At 48.5% G+C, this 14,324-nt stretch overlaps 1 protein-coding gene across 1 annotated transcript; it reads right to left on the bottom strand.

The window, feature by feature from the left end:
• Positions 1–4,669: 4,669 nt before the first annotated feature.
• MYG1 (MYG1 exonuclease) lies at positions 4,670–12,973 on the bottom strand. Its single transcript, XM_044443331.1, has 7 exons — positions 12,812–12,973; positions 11,005–11,117; positions 9,715–9,874; positions 8,408–8,557; positions 7,218–7,340; positions 5,959–6,140; positions 4,670–5,157 (listed from the first exon to the last, which is right to left on the bottom strand). The coding sequence occupies exons 1-7, from the start codon at positions 12,971–12,973 to the stop codon at positions 4,983–4,985; spliced, it is 1,065 nt and encodes a 354-aa protein (XP_044299266.1). The 3' UTR covers positions 4,670–4,982.
• Positions 12,974–14,324: the final 1,351 nt, after the last annotated feature.

Below are 14,324 nucleotides of genomic sequence, written 5' to 3'. Positions count from 1 at the left end.
ATGTGCTTGTTCTTTTCACAATCCTATACATATCTATTCATGTATTGAAAGTGTCATTGAGTTCAGCAGAGCTTTCTTCCAAGCAAAGCGGGCACAGGATTAAGTCTTCCCAAAATGTGCATTCTTTTCTTCTGATCTGCATACAGCAGCCTGTCTTATCTTCTGCTATATTTCATGGCACTGCTTTTGGATTTTTTCAAACCATCTCAAATTCAGGAGTGTGTAGAGAGAAATGAGCTGGATGCAGGGGGATACTGGTTTTTTAAAAAGAAATTGCCAGTTATTAGGGGAGCAAGGGAGACATCAAAGTTATTTGGGAGGTAAATCTTATGAGAAGCACGATGCACAAAATGCTTGCAGAAGATGCAGCAGTGGCAACAGCAACAACCATGGGTCTCAGCAGCTATATAGCCTGCAAGAATTATATTAAAAGGAAAGGATTCTGCCCCAACTGAGCTTGATTGGAAGGCAAAATAACAACAAATCATGCAGAGTTTTAGCAGGATTCCTCTTCTCGGCTTAGAATCATTTGTGCTGATTGCATGTGTGGGTGTGGGTGATTTCGCATAACAGTGCTAGCAAACTACTGTTCCTAAAGCACCATTTGAAGATTACTGGCGTTCAGTTACACCTGTCCATCCAATTCTACGTAAGTCAGTAGCAGGAAACATGTAACTGCAAGCAGCAAGTCCCATTTTCATTTCCTGGCACCTCCAGTTAGAAGGACAAATTGATGGGAAAGATGCTTTTTGGGCTGAGAGCAGAGGCAGTGATACTGGGGTAGATGGCCCTGGCATTTGGCTGGAAAGAAGAAAGAAAGAAGAACAGGTGCTGAAAGTCTGGCCATGCCTTTCTGAGTTGCATATGTATCATTTATAATACATAGGCCTCCAAAAGAGGTGGATTTTTTTTTAAATCCAATTTAATCTTTCAGCAGCATATGGACCTATTTTAATCTTGTCCTCCTCTCCCTGGGCTTTCAAGGGGTCTGCATCTTCTATCCCCTAAGAAGCATCCGGGTGATGGGAGTAGGACAGGTGCAATCCAATGCACACCTTCCTGGGGGTAAGTTCCATTGAACAGATTTCAAAGTAAATCTGCATAGGTGTATGCTGCAACTGTGCGGTTCTATGCATTCCTACTGAAACATAAGTCCCATTGAGTTCAATGGCGCTAACTCCCAAGGAACTGTATAGAGGACTGCACCTGAAGTGATGAAAATAAGATGGCCAGATGCACAAGGGGATGGGATTCCTGAACTTTTTCATAGTTGCACAGAAGAGGCACAGTCTGTGTGCTGCAATTCTCTCTTCTGTGTGACTACAGGAAGTTCAGGAGCTGATCCACTTTAGCAGCTGGCTGTCCTAGAGGTAATTCCGGACTGCGTTCGTTTGCTTGGTCACCTCTTCCCAGAAAGGGATTGCCCAGGAACCTTACAGAGCGCGCTAGTTGTACTCACTTGCATCACTGTGCCGAGTTACCTGATGAAGGACCAGTTCAGGTTGCCAAGTTTTCAGGTGGCCCTCGGTGCCCAGGAGGGAGAAAGGGTCGTGTTTCCTCCCCTGGCGAGTCTCACCCCGTCCCCAACCACGCCAATGAATCCCAAGTAGGTTCAACCGCCAGAGAAGCGGCTTCCAGAGAAAGGGGCACTCAAGGCACAGGAGTCAAACACCAGGGGCGGCTCGCCGCCTCACCGGAGTCTTCCCCACCTGCCGTTCCCGCCGCAGCAAACACACCTGCACACCTGCGCTCCGCCGGGCAGTCTCGTCGTGCGGGTCAGGGCAGGCTGCGCAGCTCACGGGGCCGTCGCGGCGGCACGTCCCGCCGTTGAACAAAGGCAGAAGCCGCCATCCTCGGGGTCCCCTTCGCGCGGGCGTCCTGCCCTGCAGTCTCCCCGCCGCTGCCCATTAGCGGGCGGTGTGTGATGCAGAAGCAGCCGCGCGCTGCGGGAGGGGGGCGGGGCGGGGCGGGGCGGGGCGGCTGCCCCTGCCGGGCTGCGCGAGGGGGGCCGGGGCACGTCTGGGCGGCTCGGCTCTGCGGCGTGGAAGTGGCGCCGCCCCTCGGGGGGAGAGTGCAGCGATGGGCAAAACCGGCACGCGTTAATTTTGGTGTAGAGCTGCTTCGGAGTAATAGCTATAATTGAAGTAGAAACCGCGCACTTGCTCCTAGGGGTGGAAGGCTACGCCCCGCTAAGGCTGCTGGCTGGTGCCCCACGGGGGCGGGGCGGGCTGGTCGAAGTGGCTGGGGACCCAGGCGTCCGGGGTCGAGCCCCACATGGCTGTGAGGCGCTCTCTCGGCTTAACCCACCTCGCAAGATTGCTGTGAGGATAAAATGGAGTGGAGAACTATGTGATCTGCCTTGGCTTCCTCACGAGGAAAAAGGCAGGTTCTAAATATGACAATACAGGGTGATGGGAAACTTCGAGGCTTTTCCTTGCTCCCTCTCTTCTTCGGGTTTTTGTCTTTAATCAGCACAGCCTTTCAGTTGAGGACTGCCCCCTGTATGGCAGGTCACCTGGCCACCCAATGGCCGGTGCCTTTACTAACAGCGGCAACCACTGCCACAAAGCAGTCCAGAGCCAAAGCTGAAGCCCTGCAGGTGAGCAAGGTGGAGCAAAGGGTGAGATGTGGATGGCATGAACTTTTCAAGGGAATGGCAGACAAAACTGTGCAGCAAAACTCCTCAGCTGGATGCAGGAAACATCAGGACCAGCCCTGCTACAGGTACTGGGCTTGATCAATCCCAGTAAGTCCAGCTATGCTAGCCAAGATCAGGTCAACTAGAGGTGCCAGAGGTAAGAATCAGGGTGCCACCACTGCATCAGAATCATCAGAGGAAGCCCATCTCAAAGGTGGTGGAAGAGGTGCAGCATGCATCAATGAAGGGGAGGAGCTTTTTTGTGGTGGCACCCCGACAATGGAACATCATCGCAGAAGTCCTATGACTAGTTCCTGTATTATAGTTGGCTTCTCCTCAGCTCCAGGTTGAAAGTTTTAGTTGGACTGGGTACATCCAGCATTGGTCCTACTTAGGGCAGATCCATGGAAATAAAAGGGACATTTATTACTAACATTGGATACAGCTTCTTTTTGCTGGTTGAGGAGTTTTCTTATTGTCTGTCAGTTTTGTCAGGCTGTTTTAATTTTTAATCTTGTTTTACAATAGAAATTATTTTTTTACTGTGCCCGGGGAACTTGTTTTTGGATGAAAGTGCACTTCTGTTTTCTTAATAAAGAACTTATGAGCTCTGGCTCATATTGCTGTTATTACTGCATTGCATTTCTGTCTCACCTTGAAGAAACCAAGGCAGCGTACATAGCCCCATTTTACCTTCACAAGAACCCTACGAGGTAGTTTAGCCTCACCCAGCAAGCTACACGGCTGAGCGGGACCTAGAACCTGGCTCTCTTGGGCCCCTACTCAAACCACACCTCACTGCCTCTCAAAGGCGTGGCCCTCCAGATGTTGTCAGACTGTAATACCCATCTTCCTCCCCACTGATTGACCAAGCTGGCTGGGGCTGCAGGAAACAGGAGCCTGAAGTGTGCTGTGCAGACTGCCCTGCTGGGCAAGCTGTTCCCATCCAGCGGCTCAGTACAGGAATAGCAAAATTACCCCAACAGCAAGAGACACTGCAGTGGCGTGGAAAACCTGCCCATTTCTCCCAGTGAACAGCTGCAAATGCTTCACCTCCCCAGGCTGGTTTTGTGTGGAACTTTACATTTAAATGTACCACCCTTAAAGCTCTTTAAGAAAATTCTTGGCCCCAAATAAGGCTGAAATTATCTGAAAACAATAATCCAGGGTAATCTGATGGGGGGGGGTAAGCAGATGTATGAACTGGGGGATGGGGTGTAATTGCAGAATATCTTCATGGCGTGAAAAACAGGGCCAGGAGTAGGCATGTCATGAGCGGAGCCAGCTGGAGCCAGGGGTCAGACTAGATGGCCCAGGAGACCCCGACTGACTTGCTCTGTTTCTGTTTCTAACTCTCACATTTTCAGCCTAGCTTCTTACAGAAATGTTTGATACACCTCCTATCACCCTCACCAGTAACCCCATGGCCACTGGGTTGGGGATGATGTGGAATGAAATCTAGCACATCTGAAGGGCGCTCATCTGCCCCGCAAATGAATCACATTGTGATTTCTATTCCTAGCACGAAATGTACATCATCTAGATCAGGGAAGGGCAACCTGGTCCCCTCCAGATGGGACTGCAACTCCCCTATCACCTAATTACAGCCTGTGCTGGCTGGGGCTGATGGGAATAGGAGTCCAAAAATCCAGAGGACACCAGTTAGCTGACCTCTGGTATATTGGACCCTCTCTAAAGCAGGTTATGCATTTGTGCCAGTCTCTCAGCCTAGTTTCCTGAAAGTGTAAAGCCAGGTCTTCTGTAGACTGAAGCCATGTCCCCTGGACCTCACTCTGCATCTCCTGCCAACAGTGGAGGGATGTGCCGGGCTCAAAACTGCTGCCTTACACCGTGGGCCTTTTACAGCCACCAAGAAACGGATGATCCGAGGTCAGGTGCCTGTTGTTCCTGGCCTTTCCCACCTCAGTGCCCTTCCAGCTCTTTTGTACTACTATGCCCATCAGCTCAAGGCAGCATGGTTGTGGTCACAGCACAATGGGGCTTGAAACTCAAGCTTCCAAGGCAAGCAGCTTAAATTGGAAACCAGTACTTTGCTCTTTTTATTTGTTCTACTGCAAGGCTCTTTTCTTTGCATCCATTGATAAACCCATCCTGGTTAAACAAACGTGTGTGTTCAGATGCGGGGGGGACCTTCCACAGACAAATCCTTCCCTCCTGAGGAAGGCCAGTCCTGGATCCACGCCCCAGCACAGCTTTGCGGAACCAGCTCCGGCTCTCCATCCAACATTTCCTCTCAGACACAGACATACACGAACAGGGTGATTTTGCTGCTTTCGAAACAACCCACTGAAAAAGTAACTCCACAAGTCCCACGGGGTGGCATCTAGCTGCTTTCCATCTGCCGAGCCAACGTCTTGCGTGCCATTTCCAGCGCACCCTCCTTAGTCTTGTTCCCCCCGATGAAGCCACTGGCGTGTACGAAGATGCAGCCGGGGATCCCGCTGACCTTGGAGAGCTCCTCATCACGTAAACCCTGCCACTCCTCGAGAAGTGACAGTCTGTGGAGGGGCGGGGAAAGAAAGCCAAATGTGACCGGAGGGAGGGGCAGGAAGCATCATCTTGCATCCCTGGAGGACCTTAAAGCAGGGGTGGGCAACATGCAATCTACAGGCTGCGGCCCCTTCCCCTTTAAAAAACTGAATGAGAAAAAAGCATAAAAAGCAGCTGTTTGGAGGTATTTCTGTCTCCTTTTCCATAGCTATTGCAGAGGACCCAAAGGGTCGAAATTACTTTGAAAATGAACTAATCTGGACCCTTTTGCTGCTCTGTAACTCCCCCAGATGCTTTTCCTGTCATTGTGGGGTGGGGAGGAAAGGCTGTGGGATGGGGGAAGCCAAAGCGACTGGCCGGAGGAAACGTAGAGGGATGAAAAGGTGAGATAATCAATGCTCCTTCAATCTGGTCAGCTGGCTCTGATGATCATCTCCGCATGCAAAGACGGCCCAAGGTAACTCATAGGTATTTAATGGCTACTGAGCATGACCTGAGCTGCCAGGAGGGCAGCAAAGAATAATGGGCACTCTTACAGCACCCCAAAAGACTCTTCAGGGGCCACAGCCTATGTCAGCTGCCCATGTGGGAGGCTATGTACCTACTGGGGTAGGCACTGGTCTCGGACAGCAATCAGTTCGATAGCCTTTAAAGCACCACTGGTTGCTTTTAAGATTGTAAACATGGATGCTGCAGGAGAGAAGGGTATCTGGGGCCTTCCAGAGCCATGGGATTTCAAAACTTTCTCCCCGACCCCAACACCCGAGAGAAAGGATGCCAAGTAAAGAACAAGTGAGGACCCTGCTCACCGGTTCTGGAAGGTGTGCAGCCCAGCTGGGACACTCTGAACCCGCCACTGGCCAGCCAGGTCTGTGTACAAGACGAATTTGAGAGGCGTCTTCACATCCAATTCTTGCTCAAGGCTAAACAGGTGCTCCTTCCATGGGCAACCGCCCTGGCCAAAGACCAGAATCTCACCACTGGGGTCGACCTGCCGAGGAAAGGGTCGCAGACGATCACGGTCACCAAGTACACCAACTTGATGGCTTCCAGGACCAGGCAGGATGATTGGCTCTGATTTATTATGGCGCTTTATTGCCAGAGCCAAACACGACATCCACTCTTCTCCTGCAAGCATGCTAGAATTCAGGCCCAGGGCAAATTTTGCCCCTCTAGCCACGTACCCTTCTGCTAGTCCTGGCCCTTGCTCCCAGCTGCTGACTGTTTGGAGATTTCTTGGCTTCTGTACAGTTTTTCCCACTTTAAAAGGTTCAAACATCTTCAGTAAGGCTTGGCGATTACCAGCACACGATTTGAGAAAAATGCTGGTATTTTTGTTTTCTGGCCATGCCTTTTGGCCTTTGGTCACAGATGGCTTCTCTCAAAAGGCATTCAGCCCTCCTGCTGCAAGAGACTTCACGCCCCTCAAAAGGGGTACCATTAGACTGTGCAAGGCCTCTGCCTTTTTATCTCTAGACCCCCAGCTGAGAGTGAGCAGCAGGCCCATTACAGGCACACTCACCATACCTCACAAGCTACCAGCGGAATTCAGTTTCCTGCTCGGGAATTGCTTCTGTGTGAGACATTTCAACTTGTGATGAAGGTGGTATTTACTGAAAACAGAAGCTTGAACAATATCAAAAGCTGTGTCTGTGAACCTGACATCAGACTCAAGTTCCCATCATCCCCAGCCAGCATGGCTACTGCATTCCAGCAACAGGCCTGTTCATGCATCATGACAGCCCACTGTCACTTAAGCTACCTTGAGAAGCTGTGGCTTGTCGGGTTGTGTGTACCAAGGAAGCAGGCTTTGTTCCTCAAACAATTCTAAAGCAAGCCATGGGTTATTCTAGGGTTGTTTAAGCCACAAACAACCCCTGCTGCCTGGTTCTCACAACAGCACAAGGCACTGCTCAGATGTGGGCTCCTGTCATGAAGCGACAGCCCTGGGAGGTAACTGAAGCCATGGTGGGCAGCTGTGTCATGCAAGCAAGGTCCCTATCCAGAGGCCTGGGGGTTCTCCACCCCTCCAATATCACTCACATGGGGCAGGGGCTACGGATGGTACCTCAAAGCGCTGCTGGATGGCCTTCTCCACCAGGGTGCGTGCAGGCAGCCAGGAACGGTAATAGTAATCCAGCCGGTCCAAGAATTCATTGCCCACCAGTTCCATGGCCTTCTGGAAGCCAGCCTGGGAAAGACAAGACAAACCCTGCAGCCCAGTGCAATGACTTCCTTTGCCCTGCAGCCTCTCCTAGCTGCCCACCCATCTGGAGAAAGACAGGCTGCTGACCTGCAACTGCCATTCTTCAAGTGGCCTTCTGTGAATTGTACCTATGGGCTCTGGGCCTACACACTCAGAGACCATGAAGGGGAATGGAGAGGCTGGCACTGGCCAACTCCTTTCTACGCTGCTCCAGACAAGCCTGAATGCTTAAACTCCCAAGATTTACTAGGCAGATAAGAAAAAGCTGCTTCTACAGGAACCACTTCCTAGTCAGCAATCCTTCTGCAGAGGGACACCCAGGCACGGCCCCCACGGAGCCAGTGTCCAGCACTGTACTGGCCTCTTAATACTTCAGCCCCACTGACGCTCAAGCCAAAGAAAACACGGTGCCAAAAGAAAGGGAACGAAGGATCCGCAGAAATTTCTGGCTAAGTTCAGACAGCCTATCTCTTGGCCATCATTAGCCCTCGAGGCTCCTGTGCTGAGGTTTGCATCAAGCAGGCGAGAAGCAGCACTGCTGCAAATATGAACCCTTCTGTTTGCAGACAAAGAAGTATTTCCCTGTCGGTTGAGTTCTGTTCCCAAGAGAAAGGGCAAAGTTCATGCCCTATACATACTCATACCCAGTCTGCCCCCAGTTTGGCTTAAAGCCCAGGTACCTGAAGAAAGGAAGCCTGCGTCCACATTAACCACTTCTGTCATCTTTAGAAGTTCTGCTCTGGATGTCCCAACACCTAACGTAAAACGTAGACAGAAGGCCTTCTTTGGGGTGGCCCCTTCTTGTGAAACCCTCTTCCCACGAAGAATGCCCAGTGCCTCCTACATTACTATGCTTTTGGTATCAAGCAACATTTTTTCTTCTTCTCCCAGTATATTAAAGTCTGATTATTTAAAATGCTGCTTTTATTTTTTAAAAATGCTTTGATTTAATTTCACATATGATTTTAGCTTTTCCGGAAAGATGGCTGGAGGCTGATACACATGCCTTTTAAAACACGTAAAAGAGATTGCCTGGATCCTCAGATTCCTACCTCAGTGTCCTGATCCTTGTCATTCCAACGGGGGTTCAGGTACCCGACTCTGGCGCTCACATTAGTGGTCATGGCATAGCGGGGCTCCCCATCCCACTGGGAGATGCCGTTGTCAATCGCATCAATCTCCTCCACAAAGTTCTCATACAGCTGGAGGAAGAAGAGGAAAGAGAATGGCTCAGTTGCGCAGCAGGGCCTGAAGAACTGATTCTGGCCCAGTGAGGAGGAGCCACAAGCTGATGAGAATGATAAATGGAAAGCATAAGCTTATTAGGTAAATTTACCTAACAATGAAAATAAAGCTTGTAAAAGTATGATTAGTGAGTTATGTTAACACAAATGCTTTGTTTGTTGTTGTTTAAAATCAATTTTAAAAGAAGCAAAAATAAGTTAATATTAAAATTATTAATATAAATTAGAACAATGGCTCTATGAGTTTCAATTAAGCACTAATTAAACTGAATGTAGAAGAAGTAACTGTTGCTTTTTGTGAAATTCTTTGAACTTGATATTATATGTAATATTTGTACAAGATCCCTTACTGTCCTTTCTCTTTTTCTATATTCTACTTTTTAATGAAAACAATAAAAAGTTAACCATAAAAAACCCTGTTTCTGGCCTTCAGTTGTTTGGGATTGCAATACTCAAGGCCGTGCTTCTCCCAGTAGGAGTGGTCATCAGTTTCTATCCTGCGTGTGAAGAACTGCAGGATTTGTTAGTATCTAGGTCTGGCCACTTTTATAGCATCATGTCCAGGAGTATTTACTGAAGCTGCTCAAGCAAAACGGCTAACAGTCCATGCTGCAAAGGCTGGTTCTTGGTAAATAATATAACATCCAAGGCTTTAAATTAAGCAGTAATGGATAAGAGAACTGGGTTCCACCCCCTTTGGCAGCTATACCTTCTCACATCTAGGCTGCATTTTATTCAGGAACTTTCTGTTGGACATCACAATGTCCCTTGACTAATGGACTGTCTAATTCAGCTATCTGCTGGCAGTGCAATGGAGCCAGTGCCCTTTAAGCATGCTTTGAGCAGTGCCCGATAGCTGCTTCTCTTTGGGAGGAAATTCTTGCACCAATAAATCGTCTGCTGGAACAGGCTGCCCAAGTGCACATTGTTTTAGATGATCTACCTGCATCATGGAGCAACTAACCATGGGTTAAGCAGTGGGATGTTGTTATGTGCAAACAGCCTCTCTGCCTCTGAATTAAGGCTGTTAAAGACGGGGGTGCAGGGCGAGTTTACTCACTTCATCTTCACTTTGATGTTGGGAGGGTCTCCTCCTCTTTCTAGCACACACTTACCTTGTTGTGAAGCACGTGCACAACAGGATCATCCTCTGGCAGGCTCAGCTGGTTGGCCAGAATCTGGAAGCCGAAGTGGAAGTACACAAGTCCTGCACTGCTCAACTTGGTCTGCCAAGGCTTTTCAGGATTCAGGCTGTGCATTGACTCCCCAAATGACCTGAAGGAAGAAGGCAGGACTGGGGAAACCATGAAGAGTAGAGCTTCTGCTTCCCCAACAACCACATTCTAAGCCAGCAAGGACTCTGGTTCAAGTGCCTCAAAGCAAAAAATTTCCAGTGGTTCGGAAGCCAAATTCTGAAATTCTCCATTTTATACACTGACTGGTGGAATCATAAAAACAAACCAACAAACCAACCACAACTCTGGCAAACCAGAGAAGCAATAACAAGAAAAACAATTAAGAACTAGTGCCTCCATTTATTTTTAACTCTTCCTTTCTCTTCTCTCTTCCTTTTGTGTCATGTCTGTTTGATTGTAAACCTGACTGTCTTATTACTGATCTTTATAAGCTATTCTAGGAGCCTTTTTCAATTGAAGAGTGGCATTAAAACATTCTGATGAATAAAGAAAGAATGTAAAGAGCAAAGTTCTTCTGATGGCAAAAGAAGAAGGGGACGGCAGAGGATGAGGTGGCTAGATGGAGTCACTGAAGCAGTCGGCTTCGGTGGACTCCAGAGCTCAAGTGGACTCCGGGGGATGGTGGAGGACAGGATTGCCTGGAGGAATGTTGTCGATGGGGTCACAATGGGTCAGACGTGACTTCACAACTCACAGCAACAGCAAAGAGCAAAGTGGGTAATAGGAATGGGGTGTGGAACATTGTGTTAAAGGTTAGCACAGAATGGGAAAAAGAAGTGGGCATATTAATCCACAAAATCTATTCAAACTGTGCCAGTTTTCCTAATTATAGACCCAGTTAGGGTCACCTCTACATGGTCTCCCAATGCAACAGCAGCCTACAGTACCCAGACTGGTTGCCTCCACCCTTTTCCCTTGCTGTAGTAAGTATTCTGTCTTAGACTCTTGTAAACACTGCTGTTGCATTGCCTTCATTTTATTCTTTTGCAGTCTGTCAAGAGGATGCTTGCTCTGGGGTGGACTAAAAGGGAAAGGTGGGATGTGCACAAGGCCCCAAGTGGGTTGCAGAGCAGGTGAGGAGAGGCAGCAGGGCCAGGAGGCTGGAGGGGCCGCCGAGCGATTTATGACCTCTTGGTAAGGGTGAGGTGCAGAATCCTCCCTGCCACTGCCAGTCTATCTGGAGGAAACATGCAAGGGACTCAGGAGTACCTCTGGTGATGGTCATAGCGATGCTTCTGAGGGTCATACTCGCCCCCCACATCCACCACCACATCACAGCTGGACAGCAGTTGGGGATCCCGCGTCCGGATTATCTCTGCATCCTGGAGGTACAGCAGGGAGACAAACACAAGCAGGGAATCAAAATGTAACCTGACGGCTGTCCACCTGGGGTTTTCTGGTCATGCTCCTTTCCTGCTAGTCACTGGTGGTTTCAGAGGAAAGGGAAGAATGAACAGGCGAGAGGACAGAGATCAACTTTGCACTGGTGCTCCCATGGGCAAACTCTGGGGTGCAAGGATGCAGTTTATTAGGCAGCACAGAATGCTTGCATGATGAAGCTTTCTGTGTAACCTGAAATCTCATAGCCATTGCAAGATTTAAGAAGCCCCTTGCTGGCTTCAATACCTCTGAAATGCCACAGGCTTGAGCAACTGCAGTCTTCAGAGTGCTTTGCTGAAAAACAGGGTTGGTGGGAAAGCTGGAATATTATCATAACCACTCCAAGATGATCAGTGCTTGCAAACTAGCCTTGTATAAGAGCTGTGATATATTTGCATGTGTGTTAACACTATATATAGCACATTTGTTTACATAAACAACATAAAAGCTGGCCTTAGGCACAGAAATCAGAAGAAATGTGGCTTTAAAAAGTACAAGTTTCTAGCTCTCATGACTGAAGACAGCTTTTGAAGGCATATGGTCAACGTGTGGTGAAATCCCAGAAACTAGGGCGGAACAGGGCAGGGAAATGTCCAGTGATTATGGGCCTCTGCATCCCCACCCTGTGGCAGGAGAAACACAAATATTTGTAAATTTGTACGATTCACACAGGTTAAAGATAAACAACTATTCTCAGTGTAGAACTTTTTAAAAGTGCAAAATAAAGACTCCTGGAAATAGAGAAGTCTATCTTGCAAGTGAAACGGAAAAGAAGGTACTCATTTTCTGTTCTGCTGCCCCAAAAGACTCAGTATAAGGAGAGATGTTGAATGCAATCTAGGAATGCTCAAAGCTGCTGGGATTTAATCTTGCAGCTAAATCTTATTTTCATTTAGCTACAATACCCACCAACTGCAGCAGGCATGGTATTTTAATTCTTCTGTGTCACATTAGGAATACTTTTTTGTACAAAAAAATATAATAATCCACAAATAAGCAGTCCTTAAAGTGAGTCGCTTTGGGTGGTTTTGTCTGCGAAAACTGCCCGTGCCAGCATTCGTGCAACTCCTAAATGAGCGAGGTAGTTTCGCTTAGCCAGCAATATTGTGTGCAGCACGTGCTTGTGGGGTGCTCTTTCATCAGCAGCGGGTATGCAAAAGATGCTGCGCTCCACTCGGGTTTTATTGTCAGACCGTCCCGAGACCTTGGAATAGAAAAGTTTTAAATAAATAAATGAGGCGTGGGGGGGGGGGGTGGCGGCGTAGCACTCCAGCGTGGCGGCTGTAGGGTCAGCACCCCCAGGGATGAGGCGTCCAGCTCAGGAGTTGGAAAGCCAAGGCCCTACTAAAGAGGCTTCTGAAAAGGTTTCCTGATCGAATCCAGATCAGGACTGCAACAATTCAGTTTGTTCTCTACGGCAGCCCAGTCCAACCTGGTAACCCCCAAATGTTCCGGGCTCCTAAGCTGGCTAGGAATGCTGGGAGTTGCAGGCCGTCACAAACGGCGGGCACTACGTGGGGGAAGGCTGATCTCCGGAGTGAGCTGCGCGAGCACGCTAAGGCTTACTTCGGAGTGAAGACGCACGGGACTGAGTGTACCTAAGCGGAGAAGGGGAATGCGGATCCAGACTGAATACCTGATAGCAGGGAAGCAGCCGCAAGAGGAAGCACGCGAGCGCTTCATCGCAGTGGAAGGTCCCCCCGTGGGTACCGATGCGGGCCGGCCGGGGGCGCTTCGGGCCAGGCATGAGGCTCTGGGTCAAGCGTGGAAGACCCACGAGCAAGCGGAGCATGCGCATTGCGAGCAATGCTTGGGCCTTCTCGCGCCGCAGTTGCGCGGGCGCCTTTACCGTAAGGCTAGGACTCCGAGCGCAGGTAGAAGCGCCACATAGTCTCGAAAGCGGCTGGAAGTTTCGTAGCTTTTCTTTATTTAAAATTTCCTACAAGTGCATATAAGAATATCGTTTCCGGGAAGGACGAGGAAACACCTCAGGCTTATAGCAAGATTATCAGACGAATTAAATAAATGTGCATGAACGACTGCAAAACAGGTCGTTTTATAAGGTGGCCCGTGCAAATCCTCGCACTCCGCAATCTCTTCATGCCCAAGCGTGGCGCGCGCGTGTTGTAATCCAATCGAAAGCGATTAAGCCCTACCAAGTTCAATGGGGCTCTCCACTAATTTTATAGTGTTGTACGCCCGTGTTTGTGTGTGTGTGAGAGAGAGAGAGAGCGAGAGAGCGAGAGAGAATGAGGTGGAATCTTTCCCGAGTTTGTTTGTCAAGAGGGGAACTGTGTCTGAGGTTCTCTTACCGAAGTATGAAAAATAAAAGGATACCACACCTAAGTAGAAGGAATCAGAGTTGAGTAGTCCTTCAAAGGGTGAGCCTGCTGGCTTGATTTTTCCATCAAGGCAAGATGCCAAACTTGCTGGTAATTTTTTCTTTATGGATATCTTCCAATATATGAGCTGGTTGTTACCATATGCGAACTTTATGCGACTTTTGTGCCCCAATATCCAACTAAAACAGACATGGCAGTTTCAGGACCTGGGGTTGCCCCTGGTTTTGTGGGTTGTGCCTGCTCAACTCGAGCTGGTTTCCAGACATCTGTGGCCACCAATGAGCTTCATCATGGTAAAAGGAGCCTTTGTCCTAGAATCGCCAGTACAATTTCTTTTATAAAAACATGCTGTAGCTTAGCGGGGGGACACTTCAAAGTGTCATTTTCACTTCATTTTCAATGACACGCAGGGACATACTTCAGGGACCTTTTTTGCTACAGAAAAATTATACAGTTGTATAATATCACCAACCTCATTTACCCATATGAGAGTAAACTATAAACCATCTGTACTGTCACCAGATTTTTCAGAAAGTAAAATGTTGGTAAATTGTAGAAACCAAACCACTGTCGCTATTGGCAGATATGTGACAAATGTAAAACGAGCTCATTTTTATACCCGAAATTTCTTTCACATTTGTGTATCTAGTTAATTTCTGAGCCAAATTCAAAATGGTCAGATAGGTTATGACTATACCGCATTATGTGGCTTTGGACTCAGTTACCTGAAAGAGCTCCTTGTTCCATATGACCTTGCCCAGGACTTCATATCTCCTGCAAAAGCTCTTCTTGGTGGGGACACAAAGG

Source organism: Varanus komodoensis, unplaced genomic scaffold, assembly GCF_004798865.1.
Source record: "Varanus komodoensis strain SLA01 unplaced genomic scaffold, ASM479886v1 scaffold41, whole genome shotgun sequence".
Classification (NCBI taxonomy): domain Eukaryota; kingdom Metazoa; phylum Chordata; class Lepidosauria; order Squamata; family Varanidae; genus Varanus; species Varanus komodoensis.
This window is presented reverse-complemented; position numbering and strand designations above follow the sequence as displayed.

Bases quoted from the DNA above. Each gene is read 5' to 3' on its own strand.
- MYG1 (XM_044443331.1), bottom strand. From the start codon at position 12,973: ATGCGCATGCTCCGCTTGCTCGTGGGTCTTCCACGCTTGACCCAGAGC. The intron at 9,875-11,004 runs GTACTCCTGAGT...TTCTTCCTTCAG, and splicing joins CGCTATGACCATCACCAGAG to GTCATTTGGGGAGTCAATGC. The intron at 6,141-7,217 runs GTACCATCCGTA...TTTCCTCGGCAG, and splicing joins CCATCCAGCAGCGCTTTGAG to GTCGACCCCAGTGGTGAGAT.